The following is a 21,558-nucleotide window of genomic DNA, read 5'->3' on the forward strand; positions in this document are numbered from 1 at the left end:
AGAGTTTTATTTCATTTTATTTTTTTTTAAGGAGCTACAAAGATCTTGTTATTCTTAGGGTGCATTCACATAGTCAAAGTGTCCATTGAGCAAACACTGTTACCATATCATAAGGCAAAGCAGGATTACGTCATAAGCGTTGAAACGAGGGAAGTTGATACAGCAACAAATGGTGGTACCAGATGAAGTTGTATACCATAGTTTCTACTCTGTTCACCAGGCAAAAACTGGCAGACAGTGTTCAAAGCTGATGTCTGCTGGCAACACGCAATTAGTGTGAACTTGTTGGTACAGACTGATCCCAAACTCCTCTTTCTCACCACCACAATATGGCATCTCATGCTATCTTCTACCACTATTTTAATCCCAACTGCCCTTCTGATCTTACTAACTGCATACCTTCCCTCCTCACCCCCTACCTATTTTCTCCACCTCTCAAATACAAGTACTTTCAATAATTCATACCTTTCTCTGTAAACCTTGGAATTCCCTGCCCGCTTTCGTATTTCCATATTCCTAAGACTTCACCTCATAACCTCATTTAAAAGAAAGATTTCAAGACATTTATTGCTTTCTGTTGACTAACTCTCCTGGGCCTGCATGGGGACTTTTTTTTTTTTATTCTTTTTTTCCTGTTGCCCCTGGCCAGCTTTTCCCCTCTTACAAAATAAGAATAAAAAGACACCACTAATTACACTTATTTAATGTAAGACACCAGATGGTGTCAATTTCTGAAACTACGAACATGGGCAGAGTCCAGTACACCTCTTCATGCTTCCTTCTGATGTCTTTCCATTCTTAACTGGTAAAAGTGTTTGTCAGACAGACACTTCAACAGTGAGGACACACCCTTATGAGCCCTGTAGTAGTCCTGTGACACTATCACAGGTGTGGCAGGTGGCTCATCTTCCCCAGCAAGGCCTGTGTGTCAGGCACACATGGTGATGGAGTGGATACTCCTTTAGTTTTTTAAGTTCTGAGAAGGGGTTTGAACCTATGCTCCCCTCACATTCCTCCAAAATCTTACCCACTGGACCATAATGGCCCTTAAATAAGAATTGCTTTTTCCTCCTGTATGTTTTATTTGTATACTTGTCTGCTTGGTAAGAAAAGCATTTCATTTTATTTGGAATAATAGATTTTGTATTTCATATACTGTTAGAAATGAACACAAGTATTTATAATGTTTGCTGTACTTAACCTTTGTAATTTCTATCAAATTACATTCTTCACAACAAAACTGACACCCTAAAGTAAATAATATTTGGTAACACTGATTATATAGCACTTGTGACAAAGATCAATAAAACACAACTCTTGTACAATCCCATGACCTTGGCATCAGAGATTTTCTATCAACATGAATCATATCATAAAGGAAAGCAGTACAAGCTAAAATTTCATCACTAAATTGTCTGATATGACATAACATACAGAGACAAATGTACTTCTTTGATACAGCCTCAAGAGGAAGTGACCCATGCAATATATTGAGCCTCAAATGTAACCTTGTATACTGTGTGGTATTGTTTAAGCAAAGAACTTCCACAATGGAAAAAGAACAAACAAGCAGCATCAGTTTTCTCTAGTGCATAAGAGAATGCCACTTTTCACTGAATGCACAAAGGCACTTCAATACAATGTTTATGATAATCAGTATATACTGGCCTTTATAATAAACCACCAAATATTGACACAATATGGCCTCATGCATGTCTGCAGAACACTGGTGTGTTGGAGGAACTACAGCATATTTACACCTATTATCACAGAGAAAGTGGTTGAATCCAAATAATGATGCACTACAGATCACATGACTGTAACAAACTTCTGGAGAACAAGTCAGCTCAATCAGTCAAATTTTGCTTGTTTTTAACTAACTTGCACAAGTGTAAAGAAAATCCTTTCAATTAATGTACACAAGTGTAAAGAAAACACTTTTAACAATTGATCTAAAAAAAATTTGACAAAATACATTCACATAATTAATAATTATGTAGCTACTTAGACATCTAAATGCACTCATCATGCATATCACATTTACTTACAGATGTATTTTGTATGAATTCAGAGGATGAAGTCCTCAATTTACTTTTACATTTTCAAACAAATCTTCATTATATTATAATATACATATATTATATGGAAAAAAAATTTTGTAGTCAACACTGTCAGTAATCCAATTTTTAATTTATAACATATTTCTAACAATACAGGAAAAAAAAAAAAAAGAAAGAAAGAAAGAAAACATGTATAAAAATAGCTTTGAAACCACAAGAAAAAATTTGTTGCCTCACCTTACATGACTTAAACATACACATACACATCAATGATCTGAGCCGTGCATATTCCATGCTGCCAACATCACAGCTGCATCAAAGAGGTTATCCTGAAACTGATAAAACAATTTTAAATTCTAGTATTACTTACTTCTAGTATATATATATATATATATATATATATATATATATATATATATATATATATATATATATATATATATATATATATATATATATATATATACAGTAAGCCCCCACATTGGAATTTCGCCAAATTTGAATACTACTTTAAATAGGGAAAAATACCAATCAGTCTTTCATCCGCCCAAAGTCCCCATTTACAGCTGCAACATCGCCACCTTCATGAGAATCAGCCCCCTCGAACCACTAGTGGAGGCCATGGTGATAGCTGGATTAACAAACACAATAGCTAAAGTGTCGAGCGGGAATGCCGAAGGCACTGTGGGACTGACGTCACGGCCAAAAAGACATGCGATTGGCTCAGCGAGCGGGAGGCGGGACAGTGTAGCGTGGTACATTCGCTAAATATGAGAGAAAATTGCTAAACTTGAGGGCTTGGCCTTTTTCCAGGCAGTCACTAAATGAGGGTTTCGCTAAATTTGGGGGCTTACTGTATATATATATATATATATATATATATATATATATATATATATATATATATATATATATATATATATATACACACACACACACACTAAAAAAATTGCATATAAAATCATGATATATCAGATAAACTAGAACAGCCCTCTTACATCATCATTGAAGAGGAAGTGGTCAGCAAAATCATCACTGTCATACCAGCTGGTATTGAAGCTGACATCAGAGTATTCAGAATCATCTGCAAAGAATGTCAGAGTTAAAGAAACAAGTACAAGTACCAGACTTATTACCTGCTAATGGATATTAACTTAGTGTTTAGTACGTACATATACATACCTCCTTGAGAAGTGTTTAGTACATATATATACGATTTTCTTACAGAGCCTTTGAATGTCCTCGTCATTGAATTTTGTTTATATATACAAGATTTGGCACTAACAGTAACATAAGAAATAAGAAATTAACAAAAAAAGGTGTCACTGGGAAACAGCTGGACCTAGAATCCTCACCTCCCCTCTCCTCTCCATCACCTGTGTTATCTCCCCCTCCAAGACCCATGCCTCACTGCCACCCTTCTCCACCATCTCTCTACATCATAGGACTGCTATTATTTTTTCCAACACTGTTTTTCTTCACTATCTTTATCATCACAACTACACATCACATAATTCTAACAATAACACTATTACAAAAGATAATGTTGATACAGAGATATAAAGTTGGACCAGACAAATAATATATATTTCACTGTATCATTATTTCACTTCAACACACCAATAATGACTCAAGGACGAAATTTTGAAAAATCTTTAGTAAATATCTGTTTCTTTTTACATTTACAAAAATTTTCACAAAATCAGTACAAACTCTGATCCACTTTTGTTTGCTATCATTTCAAACTACAACAGAAATCCAATTCTCAGTTGGAATTAGATTTTTTATAATGTCAATAGAAAACAAAATAAAAAAGTAAAAAAAAAAAAAAATTACGGGCAGTTCAACTCAGACTTTAGTCCCTAGGGTGGTCAGAATCTGATTTATTGTGAAATCCGAGTTATCGAGGTCCAAGTTATTGAGGTTCAACAGTACATACATTAGTAATGGCTCAAGTGGCTGCAATGAATCCTTTTATACCACAACTGCAATGATGTATACAAATGGCTGTTAATGTGTCACTTTGCACATTTCAAACTAAAAGAATACACAATTGTGCAATGGTCGAGGAAAATGAGGGAGGAAAAAAACTGGTTCTGAAAAAGTTCATCTTCATTCCTCTAAAAGTGCATCACTCATGCAGCATAGCACACATAAAGTCTTCACACTTACCACTATCATAGCTGAAGGGATCATACAGGTATGAGAAATCACCTGTAAATGAAAATACTTGTTAGGCTTCTTCATAATCTTCAAGTTTGGTCCTTAGTCCTAAATTCTTATCATCCTGAATTTCACATATTATCACCATGAGTTTCACACTGCTTTGACAAGTACTGGTCATGTCTACATATGTTAACATCACACATGCAAGACTCCAATGAGATCTCCCTGATCTGCAACAATGACAATGTCATATCCACTGATGGATAACTTTTTAGCCAACTGAAACTGTGAGTCCATAGCTGTCGCTATACTCTGTCTCTCATGCTTTGCACTGAGCTCACCACAGCTTGTTTCTGCCTTGACCCATGGGAGAACCCTACCAAACCCATCTTTTACTTTAGCAATATTGACAAAGTGCCAACATTCCACCAACATTGAATCTATAGCTTTCTTGATATTAAAATAATGAAAGAAATTATGTGCTATCACAATTTACTTAGATCTGGCTTGTGCCGGCAATGCTGGTTGAATGTTATCTTATCTGTCTGATGCACTGCTCAAAGTGATGCAGAGCTCCATCTCTGTTGCAGTGTTCAGTGGCATTGCTAAGTGAAATACAAGAAATATAAACAATGGCAGGTAGATGTAACCATGAAGGAAAACAACAAAAAGTGTTGATGGTACAAAAAGCATTGTGTTATATGGCATTGATGGGTAAGTGAGGAACATGAGTAAAGTTGCCAGATGCTAATTATCAATGGTACATACAAACAGTACATATATACTAATGATAATATCTGGCAACTCTAATATCTCTCCTTCACACTCCAAAGCCACATTACATGATGTTTTTAGTATAATCAATTATTTTGCTTCCTTTCATGGTTAGATTTACATGTCATTGTTTATTTGTCATGTACTTTAAGTTACCAATAACACTGAACATTACACCAGAGTTTGGAGTCCCACATGAAATGTTAACATTCTTCTATTATTTTTTTTCTTCTTCTCAATAGTTTCCCAAGTTTTTGTCTTTACAAAAGCATTATTCATTAAAATTACAACACAGCCATTAATTTAAAGATAAATTTTGAGATAAAGGAGTAAAATGACCAGGGAACAGAAGTTTGCTTCTTATCAGGTCAGGACAAATAAACACCGGGAAAGCGAGGCCACAACCCCTTGAGTTACATCCCGTACCTATTTACTGCTAAGTGAACAGGGGCTACACATTAAGAGGCTTGCCCATTTGCCTCACTGCTTCCCGGGACTCAAACCCGGACTCTCTCAATTGAGAGCCGAGCATGCTAAACACTACACTAACTGGTGTGTGTGTGTGTGTGTGTGTGTGTGTGTGTGTGTGTGTGTGTGTGTGTGTGTGTGTGTGTGTGTGTGTGTGTGTGTGTGTGTGTGTGTGTGTGTGTGTGTGTGTGTGTGTGTGTGTGTGTGTGTGTGTGTGTGTGTGTGTGTGTGTGTGTGTGTGTGTGTATTTACCTAGTTGTAGTTTTACAGGGCCTGGACTTTACGCTCATGTGGCCCCGTCTCCATATCTACACTTATCCAATTTTTCTTTAAAGCTATGCACACTCTTTGCTGACACCACTTCCAAGTCTCAACACATCTGTGTGGGAAACTAACATCTCTCAAACATCTTCCCTTCCTCAGTTTTTTACTATGCGATCTTGTGCTTCGAATGGTTATTAAGGTGTGTGTGTGTGTGTGTGTGTGTGTGTAATTCACTGTTTGATCTGCTGCAGTCTCTGACGAGACAGCCAGACGTTATCCCACGGAACGAGCTCAGAGCTCATTATTTCCGATCTTGGGATAGGTCTGAGACCAGGCACACACCACACACCGGGACAACAAAGTCACAACTCCTCGATTTACATCCCGTACCTACTCACTGCTAGGTGAACAGGGGCTACACATGAAAGGAGACACCCAAATATCTCCACCCGGCCGGGGAATCGAACCCCGGTCATCTGGCTTGTGAAGCCAGTGCTCTAACCACTGAGCTACCGGGCCGTGTGTGTGTGTGTGTGTGTGTGTTTTCTATATCACAAGTTTTACAATCCTCAGTTTAGCGCAATACCTAAGGATCCAAGCAAGTGTAAAACTTGAGAGGGGGGTGTAACCTTCAAAAACAATTCTGCAAACAGATAGATGCTGCATTAAAGTTTAACTTATAAAGATAAAAATAAAAAAGAATCTATTATGTATTATGCTTAACTGAGAGATGAAGAGAAAGACTGAAAATATGTAGTTCTTGATCAGTGCACTTAGGCAAGATGGGGAAGAAGGCAATGAGCTCTTTAAGACAGAATAAGAGATATTCCAATACGTTTGAAGACATTGACAGTACATAGTGACTTACGTGAGTAGTCAAACTCTATCTTGTTCTTGTCATACTGGATATCTTGAGAGAGGAGCATCCCGCTCTCCCGCACTTCAATGACCAGCTTCCCTGATCGAACCTTCATGATCTCATCCACACTGGTGATGAAGGAAGAGGACAACTGCACACTAGGGCAGGCTATCCTCTTCAGTTTGATGCAGCCCTTTAAGATACTGAAAATACCTTGCATTAATCATCATTACATCTGTCTATTCACCCTCATAATGTCCGAATATATCCACTACAAGACCAACATCCCTTAGTCCATAGAACTTCAAAGTATAGTTCAAGACCCAAAAGTGGGTGACAAGCTCTTGTTCAGTAAGTCACTATATCATAAAAAAGATATATGAACAACAAATATAAATAAGTAGTCTGTGTGTGTGTGTATGTGCGTGTGCATGTGTGGTGTAGTGTGTGTAGTGTAGTGTAGTGTGGTGTGGTGTGGTGTGATGTGTGTGTGTGTATTTTTGTAAGTTTATTTATATCATGACTGAGTTTAATTTTAGATTAGAATAGTGATGGAAGCAAATAAAATTAAACTCAGTCATGATATAAATAAACTTACAAAAATACTACCTCTTTATGGCCTCATTATAGTTTCCTGTTTGCATGGTGAAAGTAGTAGATAATGCATGGAAGAAAGCCATCCTATCCCCTTCATGGCAATGGTGTGAAGTTTCCTACTTTTCAGTGATTCATAAGCAGAAAAGATCTCAGCCTTCACAGGCACATAAATCAAGTTAAGGCTGCACTCACCGTAAAAGAGTTTCCTGAGATAAAGAGTAGCACTTGAACAGGTACAACTCCTCCAAGTGTTTGCACTTGGCCAATGTTTGGAGTGATGCATCTTTCAGCAATGTCTGGGTGAGTTTCAAACTCCTCAAGTTTTCCAATACAGAGAAGTCGGCTTCATTGCTGACAAGGTCCTTCTGCAATCAAATACATTATTTTTGTCTTCTATTATACAAAGATCCAATCATATCAAATATAATTCAAAGATGCCTTCATTCTTCATGCAATTAGGAGAATCAGAGACACAGCACCCCATACTACCATAGAAAGTATGAATATCTAAGTTTAGAGAGAGAGAGAGAGAGAGAGAGAGAGAGAGAGAGAGAGAGAGAGAGAGAGAGAGAGAGAGAGAGAAATGAGCAATAAGAATGATTACTTACTGCATCCAATGAGAGCACCTCTATTTTTGAGACATTTTTGAAGAGTTCTGGCAGGTCCACTACATCACCAACTAGAGTCAGATCCTATGAAAAGACCAACAGAAAGCATTACCAAAAGTACTTTCTAGTATTCAGAAACAATAATTTGTTGTACAAATTTTTATCATTCATCATTCATGTCTTAAACTTTTATACTGTATGACTTTTTCTATGTACATAATAACGAACATCGTAATGCACATACACGCACGCAGGCACGCAAGCACACGCGCACACACACACACATGGAAACATGCACACAGTTAATATGAGTTCTAAAGTCTTTCCATAGGGGAACAGTTGGTTGGGTAATTAGCAGACAACTGTGGTAAATTATATACTCCTTACAATTTTTAATACAAATAACCATGAATTGCAATAAAATAGCAAAACATTTCACAAGGCATGTAAGGATGATGCTTTGCATACGGAAACTAGCATAAGTCTGACCTGAAGGGAACATGTTGTCTGGTCAAAATGATGCTGTAGGAATGATGAGTTAAATTCTGTGAAAAAATTGCATGACTGGCAAGCTGTTCTAATGGTGGAGTTTCACTGTGTGTGTGTGTGTGTGTGTGTGTGTGTGTGTGTATATATATATATATATATATATATATATATATATATATATATATATATATATATATATATATATATATATATACATATATATATACATACATATATATATACATACATATATATACATACATATATATATATATATATATATATATATATATATATATATATATATATATATATATATATATATATATATATATATATATATATATATATATATATATATATATATATATATATATATATATATATATATATATATATATATATATATATATATATATATATATATATATATATATATATATATATATATATATATATATATATATATATATATATATATATATATATACATACATGAAATTTCGCTACAACAAAGGCTTCATTTTACTACCATATGCTCGTTTAACGAACACCAGCGCCTCTCGTGGACAACACGCACCACTCACTCCCCCTGTTCAAAACAATAACAGCGTCAGCAGATGCTCGTCTTCCCTCACTCAACTTACCACCAAAACGCCCTGTAATGTCGGCTAGCGTTGCTAAGAAGACCAGGAAGTCTCTTACTCTCGAAGTGAAGCTGGATATTATTCACAGACACAAGAGAGGCGAGAAAACCAATATAATAGCATTGCTCGCCACCATCTTGACTCCATCTACTGTCTCTACTATTTTCAAGTCAGCAGACTTTATTAAGAAGGCTGGTGAGACTGTATCTTCCTTGCAAGCTAAAAGAACCACCTGAACTCGTGACTACAATAGATAAAATGGAAAGCCTTGTGGAAATGTGGTACATAAGTTTTGTATGTGATACAATGATGCGCCCTTTGTTTACATTCCACAGGTTGCCGGTTAGTGTCTTTCCCATTTCACTCTCCCTCCCTTCATAAATTTAAGATCATCAACATTATAAAGTTACATACATACATACATTAGTGTACATTATAATGACTTAAATTAAACTGCCTAAATGTTTAACTTCATAATTCTTACATTCATTAAACCTTTACCGGGCAAGTGATCATATAGGATCACTTAAACGGGCGTCCAAAATGGCGCCCCACGCAGCCCGATGTGTGGCTGCAATGACGTCACCGTCTCAGCCAATCAGGAAGGATCAGGCAACACACTAACCCATGACATCACCCCTTCAGCCACCTCAGTATTGGTTGAGAGCGATCCAAATATCACTTACAGCACGGCAGGAGCATCTTTGCACTTTTTGTCCCAACGCCCACACTTCTACCAGGCAAGTGATCAGATATGATCACTTACGTCACCCCCTCAGCCGCCTCAGTATTGGTTGAGAGCAATTCAAATATCATTTACAGCGCAGCAGCCATAGGAACATCTTTGCACTTTTTGTCCCGACGCATTAATATTAATATTCCATATAATACAATATTTGAACTTTCATTTGATGTATTTTTAACCTTCTATTGACATTTTTAATTTTGCACAATAGAAGAATTTTTTTACCCTAGACTGGCAAGTGATCATACATGATCACTTCAAGAATTGCAATAAACTTATTATAATTGGTTCGCTTAACGAACGTTTTTATATGAACGTAACACGTTCGTTATATATATAAAAAGCAATTTGTGTATTTTTTGGGGTATATATGAGATAAATAAAAGTACCTAAAAAAATGCAACCTACCATGAGCCCTATTTCTGAATAAAGGACAACACTGTATGGATTAAGGGACTGCACTTCACCAGACAGTGACGCACAGGCAAGGCTGGTACTCATTTTGTTTCTAATTAATCAAAATATAATGCTGCATTACCAAAATTACCAATTACAGTCTTATCAAAACCATACAGTAAATAAACTTCAAAACTTGTATACAAGAAAATGATTCACTGCTTTCTCAACTAATATCTTCTGTGGCTAAAAAGCATTCAAAACAACAATAGGGAAATTCTCCTGTAATGTTGCACTTTACCTTCAGGCTCTTGAAGAAGGATAGGGATTCTATGGCTTCAACACCTGGCATAAACACTGACAGCTTGGCAAGGCTGTGGCAATTCATTCCAAAATACTCTAAGTCAGTCTTGGAGATCCTACAGGATCAGAAAAAAAAGTTAAGTTCAATAATGGGCTTGACAATTACTATATTATCTTTGTTGTTACATAAAAGTAATTCATTCCAGAAACTTGATGTTTAGTATAAAACAACAAAGATATAATACTAACCATTATCTAAATACAGAGAATAGTTCTGTGCTTAAAAACTTTCAAACTTATTTCTTTTTTAAATCATTTATTTTTAATTAAAAAAAAAGAACCTCATCATGATAAATGAACACATACATACCAAAAACATGCAAGATACAATACAAATATCCAAAAGTGAAATCTTGTACCATAAAATGAAGGTGTGTAGGCTTGAATTATATCACAATAGACACAAAGAAACTCACATGCATTCCTTCATCTCCAAAACTTCAATGTTGGGGCACCTGTCAGCAATCTGTGTTATGCTTTTCTTCTTGTGACACAGATCTGGAATTCTTTCAATACAGAGTTCCTGTGAAATGTAAGAATATATACAGTAAGTCCCCACACATGGCAAATTAATTAGTCTGGCGAAACTACCACCAAATGTGAATTTCACCAAGCATGAGTTCTTTATACCATATAAATTGCCTAAAGAATGCCTAAATCAGTCTTTGGTCATTGCCAAAGTCCCTCTTTTGACCCTTAAAACACCATCTTTCGAGCTTCACATATTAGAACACATGTACAAAACAGACCAATAAACAATAAATAAAGCTAATAAGACATGATATAAAGGCTGTAACTCCTGTTTTTCCATCTGTTTCCCCCGTCCACTTTCGTCAATGCCACCACCATCATTGTCCTTACCCCCACCGGTACCACCTGTTGCGCTGGTAAAGGCTATGTTGGCAGCAAATCGCCAGAATTCATTCCCATGCTATCAGAACAGAGGGTAGCACAAACAAAATGGCTGAAGAGGAGTCTCACACTGCGTTCTGATAGGTTTAGAGAGAGGTCTGACATCACCGGGGAGCCGCGTGGTTCACCGCCAAGTTTGAATTCAAATCGCCAAGCGTACACTCAGTAGTCCATGGCCACCCTACAGCCAAAAGTGAATTTCGCCAAGCTGAGATTCGCCTACTGGCTTACTGTACATGATTTGCATTCAGCATTCCAATGTAAATAATAATAATAATAATAATGACAATATATCCTTTCATAGATGACATGGAAAATTTCAAATCCTCAATTCTTATTGGATATTTCCAAATATCCAAACAATTCAACTACTACAATAAGTGTCATCATTCTCAATGAGCAGCAAACATTACTGTACCAAACTGTTCCATCTAGTTTCAGGAACTCTCTGGAAAAGCAAGCACATCTCCAACCAAACCCTTAACTGCACTGATTAATTTCTGCAAGTCACAAGCTTTCCACATACCCTATTAGCTTACACTAGAGGCCACCATAAGTTCAATCTCTGTATCATTTTTTAACGAAGGTGCATCTGTGAGCTATATAATAATCATGTCTCTGTTAATAACATTACCTTGATGGTGCCGGGCAGAAAGTTAAAGTTCTTGCCATACACTGAAGTGCCAGCTACGTCAAGTTTCTCCAACTCTGGATAGCTGACCAGAAGCTGATGCATCGCCTTCTCATCAAAATCAAAGCAGTTCTGTAGATATAAAAACATAAGGAATAAGTGTGAATGTCATTGTTACAAGGGAAACTGATCTCGTTGAACAGCTGTGAATACTAAGGATCACCATTCCACTAAGCACATTTAGAAAATAGCACATCACTACCTGAATGCAAACACAGAGTGGCCATCTAAGAAATAGGGGTACCTATCATAAGCTGCAAAGACAGGGTGGATGGAAATGGATTAACAGATTTTTACAGGGATTCCTGTGAGGAAAGCAAATTTGGTTTCCAATCAGATTTTAATCAGAGTTCAAGAACCAATCCACCACTGTAGAGAATTTCATGAAAAAAATATCCACAAAAAGATCAACTGTTCCTTCCTTTGATACTGCAATTGTACCATATAATTCACAAAAGATCAAGAAAGATCATTTTAATTTGTAACACTAATTTTTTTAAGTGCATTAGAGTTCAGCCCTTGCCAAGACCAAGATCATAAGCAACAAAATAAATCAAGTAAACGGGGATAAACAACACAATAAATCACACACCTTGGCAATGAAAGATTTGATATTTTTGCAACCTGCTGCCAACTTAGAAATGTGAGTAAAGTTGATGCCTCGCGCCCTTGTGACGTCCAGGTGTTCCAGCACTGGGCACAGTTGACCTGCACAGGAGAAAAGAAATGCTGGGTTACATTGTCACCTTCACTCAGTGTCAGGAATGTACAAAACATTATAATAAGGAAACTTGTCTTGTGTAAAAATAAATAAATAAATAAATGAAAAAAAATAATAAATATTCTGATATCATTAATTAAGCTACAATATATGAAAATCATGCTTTATGTTCTTATAAAAATTCTTCTTTCAAATGGTTCATTATTTTGTTTGCAAAACAATAGTGTATAAAACATTCAAGCCTTCACTAAACTTTAAAGCCACTGCCTCACTCTCCTAAAACTGGACTTACTGATAATCTTGAGGATGTTTTGTTTTGTGGCAAAGTCTGCTCTCTGCACCTTGAGGGACTTGAGGTTGGGACCTGAGAGGATGAGCAGCTTGGAAATGACAGCCTTTGTAAATGGTGGTGCTATTTCCAGGGTGCTTTCATTGATTTCCAGGGTGGTCATTTTGGAGAAGTGCCTGTGAACCAGCATCTGCCATCGCCGACAAACTGGTCAGAAAAAGGATAAATCTTACAATGCTACACAATCTTATAAGAACTATCTTTAACATAGATTAATTATTTGTTTCTTGTATCTTCCCACTGATGTAACTTAATATTTCCAAGCAAACACTCAAAAACATCCATATAATTTAAAAAACTACCAGTTAAGGGAGATCAAGATAAAATATTGAAATAATTGAGAATATGATTCAATATGTTCTGCCCTAAACATAAAGTGACAAGAAAATGCATAACATATATATGCAAATGAAAAATGTAAACAAAATATTCCAAGTTATATATGATTTCCTTGAAACTGTATTATCATACCAGCCTTACACTCACATTCAACTCAACATTTCTGACCTTTCTGCTATTTTCTATTAGATAAAACGCAGCAACATAAAATAATACTTTAAGCCCTTTGTTAACGGAACTCACCCCTGCTGCCATGCTTATCCCACACAATGAACTACATGTGGAACTAGAAAATAGGGATGTTTGTCACCCACAATTTCGTCGTTACTTTTCAGTGTATATGAAGTTTTTGTAATTCATTAAATGCATATTGGCTGTATTGTGAGATTATATTGAAATAAAATCACTTTAGAAGCCATTTTATATGTATATTAATTTGTTCACCAAGTGTTCATTGTACGTATACATAAATGTAGAAGTTAGAGAGACTACGTCTCCCCTTACAAAGCAAATCTAATATAAGAAAGATAGGAACAGGTTCATATTTAGACAAAGAAACCAGCATCTCAAGATTCTTAGCATCATGCCATAAAGTTGAGGTGTGTAGAGGAAAAGTCCCATGTGTAGTCCCTCAATTAAACTTTGATCACGTTGTATACATTGCATTATTCAACCTACTGGAAATTCTGTAACAAAGGGATTAACCAATTCCTTCCATTATCAATAAAATCACCTTCCACTAACAAAGAATATTCTTAGGATTTTCATCATAAAATTCAAATTTATTTGACATACTAATCTAACTTTCATAAAAAAAAAAGTAAAATTTTTTTCTGCTCTTCCTAAGTGAATAATATACACAAGGGCCTTTTCCTTTTGCTGCTATCCTTGAGTCAGGGATTGGCATCATGTATGACACCAAGTCCAAATGTTTCTGTTCCTCATATCTTCTGTGACTCACATCTATTTCAATTATTCCACAATTCCATCCCTCCACTTTACTCTCAAGTCTATACAAAAACCACATACATACATACATATAAGATATATAAAAGTCTAATCAACAAAATCACACACCAGCACTGCAGCCCCTGCACTACTCACCTCCCTCACAAAGGACAAGGTTCCTGATTGGGAGATAGGAGAAAATTTTGAACATGACATCATCCACCAGCATGTGTACAGAGGGTTGGCTTGGATCTGGTTCACTCAGGTCAAACTCTCTCTCAGGTAGTGGGTGGCGTGTATAGCTGTCATCCCCTGGCAGGCTGATCCTCTTCTTAGCCAGCTGGATGACCATTTTTCGCCATGGATATAACTGTCACCATCGTGCAGCTCAAGCAACCTACAACACACACACAAAGTTAGCTCCATTTGAAACTTGCTTATTTTTTTTTTCAACATTCATTTAAGCTTCAATGTCATCACTACCACCACCATTACTACTACTACTACTATACTATTACTCTCCTGAAATTTAAATGTCAGTACTTTCACAGCATTCATTTACTTTTAAGTTTCACTGTCTAATATTACTACATCTCTATCTCTCTCTCTCTCTCTCTCTCTCTCTCTCTCTCTCTCTCTCTCTCCTAAAAACAAATATAGCCTACATCCATAACAAACACTTTGTACTAGCCACTATTTGAAGCAACTCACTTTCTAACATCCTCCTGAGTCTTCACTTTGACAAAGCCATAACCTTTGCTCTTCCTTGTCTGCTTGTCCTTAATGATGGTCACCTTCTCAACTGTAGCATAGTGAGCTAGAACCTCCCGCAACATTTGTTCTGTAACCTGAAGCACAACCCATACGTTAGAAGTTGCCAATGATGTATGCATTGCATTATATCAAGAAAATGAACTGAAAACAGTATGATAGTAAAACCACTGTTGTGTGAATATCAATGAACCATGGAGAATGTAAAGAATGTAAACAAAGCAAAAAAATAAATATGAATAAATAACAATAACAGGTCTACATTACATAATTGCAGACCTCATCACACCATATCTAGAATCACTACAAGATTTTCCGAGTATTTTAGGAGTCACTTTCTTGAATACCTCAAAACACAGATACAGTATTGCTATACGAACAAAAAATAACAATGTGTAAAGGGAAAGAAAAAGGCAAGGGTTTCAGGCACTAAGAAAGCAGTGGATGCCAGGATGGTAGGATACATTAGCCAACGCCTCGAAAGAGGAACAAGGATGGCAGGAAGATCAAGATAAAATACAGTCAACTCTCGATTAACAACAGGGCTACATTCTTGGCGATGTCACATTATTCAAAATCGCACTATTCAAGCGTAATTTTCCTGTAGAAAACAATGATAATAGGGAAGGTTACATTCCTGGCCAATAGAAAAGTCTGCCTAGTTTGGGAATTTTGTTACTCAAACAAAAAAAAAAAAAAAAATTAATACATCACTAGATCATGGAAACAATAAAAACACATGTTCTCACCTATGCATCTTTCTTGTCGGGAAAATGAGAAAATTATTAATTCATGTGTACATACTCTATGACTTCTCTTATCCTCTCCTCCTCTTGCCTCCTTAAAGCTTCATTTCTTCTATGAACAATATCTACAGTATTTATAACAGGATCATAAAAAGAGCTCTTCTGCAATGCACAGGCTACATCTGATAATTTCCTCAGGGTGGCCGCTTTGGCTGGTGCCACACACTACTGGCTGGTGGCATATGGTAACTATGTCCCAGACAACGGGAGAGTGAAAAGGGGACATGAGCCTGCCCTGAAACAGGCCCTATGAGTATAATTTGGTGGTGGTTGGTAACAGTATGTATTTGTTTACCATCACCAGCTGCTTGAGCTACACAATCCAAAGCACACTGCCTCCCCATTCCACCACAGGCAACTTGAAAAATTTTATGAAGAGAACTAGCCCTATTACAGCAGCGAGCATGATTTATTAATAGACTTGGTGAGCCAGGAAGTGGTTCTAAATAAAAGCACAGATGGCCATACAGTGGCCTTAACACAGGAGTGAAATGCCATCTCCATCAACTGTGCAGGCTTTGGGAGGAGGACAGTCCACCAGCTATTTACATAAATGGATAATTGTCAAGAGATAAAGACATACAACTGATCATAAGCTAAGTAGAATTCTGATGAAAAACTTGGGAAATGAAGATGTGGTGATGGAAGCTGGCAGCATCAATGTTGTTGTTATTGTTCCTGGATTTGGTTCCAATCACAATTCTTATAAAGTAGGTTATTTGAATGATAACCTATATATTATTGTGTTTCTAAAATCAATTAGTTCACAAAAGCTAATAATAATAATAGGTATTTACACAAACTTTATACAAAGGTAATGACAAAAGACATGGGTCCTAGTTCACCTTCACAGTGAAGGTAAATCCTGCCTGAGCATTGCCTTCCTGAGCTGCGGGAAGGCAACATTTGCTCTTAAGAATACCAATTTCTCCCGGACAGTATCCTTCAATGGACGAAGGTGGAAGGTATTATTAAAGAATCCATCTCAGAGCAGTTCCCCCCAGGAGCAGCATGGGTGTGCATGACGTCAAGTCAAGTTAACCCATGTTAAATTTAATAAATCATATTATTCAATTGCATCTCCTTAAATATCAAGTCGCATTAAATCAAAATTGTGTCATTCAAACTCGCATTAATCGAAAGTTGACTGTATATGTTAAAACTAACCATTATTTATTCTCCTATTCACATGTGTGTTTATTGCTTGGGTTTACAGGTTACACAAGCTGGTACATTTATCTAAATGGTTTTGCAACCTCACAACAGAAAAACAAATAAAATAAATGAGTAAAAACAACAAACAAATAATAAATAAATAAATAAATAAATAAATAAATCTCACCTGAGGCCGCAAGTTTGATACAAAGACCTTGCAGGGATCAACTAAGTCATCTGGGATATTATTGTCTGGTGCCTTGTCTGAACCAGTCTTGCTTCTGCCCCTGCCCCGTGACATATGGTTTCGAGAACTGTTTTCCCGACCTCTTGCTCCACTCTTGAAATTATTGTAACAAGCCCCAAAGCACACGTGGCCGTTCATGTTTCCTTTTATGTAATCAACACTGCACTGGAAAAAAAAAAACATTCATTGTAAGTTACTTAACATCATTTAAATTGAGCAAGCAAGTTGCCTTATATCAACAAACATCCCCAGTGGCCAAGTGACCTATGCATGGTATGTTGTTACACAGATATATGAACAAGTATTAGACACTGCTATATTGTCATCTACTACTTCGGCAATTCAGAAACATTCAGAAATGTCTGACTAAGAAAGGCTGTTACCAAGCTAGGGATAGAAGAGCAGCCAAGGACAAGAAAAAGGACAGCAGCACAACACCTTAGATGTTGGGATCATAGTGATTACAGAATCACAAGATCATTTTGTGGCTTTACAATTCCTGGTCACTCCCTTATTAGGTACCTATCTCTGTAGTATTGACACTTAATACCACTTAATTTCATCAGCAATTGTGATTGTGGTAATTGTTCAGTATAGCTACACTATATCTTTTTATCATTTCCTTCCACACCTTCACAAAACCCATAGTATACATATCATATGATAGTATAAAGGGGCAGAAAATGTCACTAACACTCTTTATGCTACAGATGACTCGGGATTTCTCTTAAGCCAGGTTTTTGTATCTACCACTAAGCAGGACCTATTGCAAAAATAAAACAGTTCTTACAATGTTGAAAAATAAATCACTAGCTACTGTCAAAAATAAATCATTACTGTGCTTTTCATATTCTAACCTAACTTAACCCTAACCTAACCTAAGCTTCATGATACTAAGCACTACCACTAAGCACAAGCATTAGAAAAAAAAAACTAGTTGGGCTTTAAAGCAGATTAAGGGGAGGCATGTTGAGAGTGACTGGAACGTGGTTATTAGAAATGGGGAGGAACGAGAGTGGGATGTAAGAAAGTGGAAGAGTGAGATAGAGAGTTGTAAAACATGTGGGATTGAGTGAATGGAAGAATAATATGGAAAAAAAAGAGTACTTTGGAGTGGTACGGAGAGAAAGAGGTCCAGATGTATGAAAAGTGCTAGGAGGAAAGCCTGGATGGTGACCTTCTCTTTCGAGAGAGGGCACAGTGTATGAATGTGAATGCAAGGAGTTACAGATGGTCTGAGTCCCGCAGCAAGGTGTGCCAGATGTGTGACATGGGAGAAGACAAGACAGTGGAACATGTGCTGCTGGAAAGTGCAAAGTATGCCAGAGGCAGGAATTAAATTATGCAAGTGTTGCTGAGGGAATTAAGGAATGTCAGAAAGAGAATAGATGGTGTTGCTGCTGGGACTGTGTGGAGACACGAATAACATAGGATAACTGAAGCTGTGAAGGAATTCCTGGAGAGAATGTGGCATGTTAGATATGTGAATCAGTAAGGTGAATTATGGTGATTGCTTTCTGTTTGGCATTTTTTTTTCCCTACAGGAGTTGCCACTACAAAGGACTGACTCAGGGACAGTCCTGAGTCACGTGCAACATCAAGATCATAAGGTAAAATTATTTTGCAGATTACATTTGTTAGATTACATTTATTGTCTGAGGTTGGGTTAGATAATGTAAAGCATGGCAGTAAGGCTTAGGTTAGGTTGGAATATGTAAAGCATGGTAGCGATTTATTTCCTCCTACATGGCGTGAAATATTCAATTTTCAACAGGTCCCACTTGGGGGTAGATATAAGAACCTGGCTTAGGAGGAATCCCCAGTCACCTGTAGCATCACGAGGGTTTTGTGAAAATGTGGAAGGAAATATTTGAAAAATAAGGAGCCGTAACTATACTGGGCCATTACCATGATTGCTAACATCAACAAGGGAAAAATCACACGCCTTTAATCTGATGGGCTTATCTAGTTGACTTAATAGTTGGCTACCTATCGTTACACAAGTCAGGCCCAATCTCAGAAACAGTACATAGCTACAGTAACTAATTGGATAGCCCATAGCCACTGGCACACCTGTCCATCATGAGTGCCTTACGTTGGCAGTCATTAAATGTAACCTAACTTTGTGACCACCAATTCAGACCAGTTGTAATTTTCAACCATTTCATTCCTTTATGCAAATTATCTTCATTACCTTGACTTATTTTGTCCAAAATTAATAAAAGTCAGTAGTCTAATTTAGACCAAGAAAACAGGCATGTGTATAACTCATTAGTATACACATGTTACAGTAAAAGACAATCCAAGACATTAAAACAAATAAAGACAAGCATATCATATATTAGCCACAAAGAAGGTACAACATGGACAAATAACACAAAGACAAGCTGTAAGGAGCCAACAGACCTGACCACATCAGTAACATAAATCCAAAGTACACTCATGACCCCTGCCCTTAAGTTGTCTTCTGCCATTGCTTCCCCCATTCATTTTGGTAATATTTTACTCTTACACCAACAGCAACATGGCTTTTGTTACCCTTCTCATCTTATAGAGCTTTTCATTCTGAATAATTTGAACCCATACATACCCATTGGAAGTTATTTATAACATTGATAAAAAAAAATTCTTTAAATTTACCACTTTTTAGGAGGGCGAACGACACCTGCAAGTGTGATAGCCTGAAGGACACTGACTGAGTTAGTTTAGGTTAGGTTAAGTTAGGTTTATGCAGATTCATTCAAAACAGGTCAAAATATACCAGAAAAAAATACTTCGTTTCACCGCAAAATCATGGGCGGGGTCTACGGATTTGAGGCAGAAACGAAGTGAATATTCATTCAAAACAGGTCGAAATACACCAGAAAAAAATCAATTTTATCCAGAAGTAACATGTTGGCATAACCAAAATTTACCTTCATTTTGCACTAACATCTGCCTCGTTCTACTTATATCTACCTACCATCACAATTGAAATCTTGGACAATAAGTAAATAACGGTGACATACCAATTTACAGATACTGACTGCTCATTTATCAGCAATGTGACTTTTTTTTTCAAATCACAACTCAGACGATGAATGTAATGGACTGAGAGATTTAAAACCAACCTATCCCAACAATTTATAACCCTCTTATAAAACCATCCATATTTAAATATCCAATAAATCTTTCACGCCAATTCTGAAATGGGAATAATAAAACTTAAACTTATTGATCTGCATTGCTGTAGTAATAATTCCATCACAAGAATTCCATCCACACACTTCGATGCCGGGAGGCCTCTATGTTTCCACCACCTAGGAGGCCCGAATGTGAATCGAAGAAAAAAAAAATAATAACCTAAAACTGACATGCAATAAAAGACCGTGATATAAGAAATACATGAATAAAGAGGCAATTCTCCCTTTAAAACACACGTGGCTACAGGAACAAAACGCTGCAAAACAGGGAAACAGGAAACAGTAAGGGAAATAAAGAAACGAAACCTCTTTTTTTTCCTTCCCCTGCATACTGTTTTCTACTTTCCTTATTTTATTTATACTCACACTTGGATACGTTGAGGTCCAGGCAGGATCTCGGGACACCGTGGGATCTATGCGGAAGGTGAAAGACACAGACAACGAGCGTCTTTCAGCTGCAGTGCTACTCGACCGAGAGAGAGGGAATGAATGTTGTGATGTGAGCATTGAGCTGCCTCTCTCTCTCTCTCTCTCGAGTTTACTACTAGTGGATTTTATTTATTTTACAGTTCTATTATCCATTATCTCTGGTTTCATTTTACCCTAATTGGCATAAGTCTTTTGTAGTGCTGAATGACATTGTGCACTATGAATAGTCAGATGTGTTTCTTTACATTGCTTCAGGGAACATAAAATAACATGACTCTCTCTCTCTCTCTCTCTCTCATTGTGCGTGTGCAACTCATTTCTTAGGTTGACAAGTTAGAAATAAACAATTTGTTTGTGCGATTTATTCCGATAACAGGATCTCTCTCTCTCTCTCTCTCTCTCTCTCTCTCTCTCTCTCGCCACATTTTTGTTCCCTAATTTCGTCCTGCGATCTTGTATCTTTCACAGATATATTCCTCTCTAAAACATACGTGGATATATTTATACATGTGGGTAGAAGTTTAGGTAGTGCCGAATGAGTTAACACTGAACAAATTTCCTCTTCTATCTAC

The 21,558-nt window shown here is 36.7% G+C and overlaps 1 protein-coding gene across 1 annotated transcript; it reads right to left on the minus strand.

The window, feature by feature from the left end:
* Position 1: 1 nt before the first annotated feature.
* On the minus strand, positions 2 to 21,088 carry LOC123515481. Its single transcript, XM_045274083.1, is given in 16 exon segments — positions 2 to 2,395; positions 3,059 to 3,144; positions 4,233 to 4,274; positions 6,601 to 6,794; positions 7,381 to 7,553; positions 7,797 to 7,880; positions 10,375 to 10,492; positions 10,853 to 10,959; positions 11,983 to 12,111; positions 12,632 to 12,747; positions 13,053 to 13,256; positions 14,553 to 14,753; positions 14,756 to 14,793; positions 15,108 to 15,244; positions 17,316 to 17,540; positions 20,924 to 21,088. Coding segments are annotated over 16 exon segments (2,064 nt in total). The 5' UTR covers positions 21,065 to 21,088; the 3' UTR covers positions 2 to 2,326.
* Positions 21,089 to 21,558: the final 470 nt, after the last annotated feature.

This window comes from Portunus trituberculatus, chromosome 39, assembly GCF_017591435.1.
Source record: "Portunus trituberculatus isolate SZX2019 chromosome 39, ASM1759143v1, whole genome shotgun sequence".
NCBI classification, from domain to species: Eukaryota; Metazoa; Arthropoda; class Malacostraca; order Decapoda; family Portunidae; genus Portunus; species Portunus trituberculatus.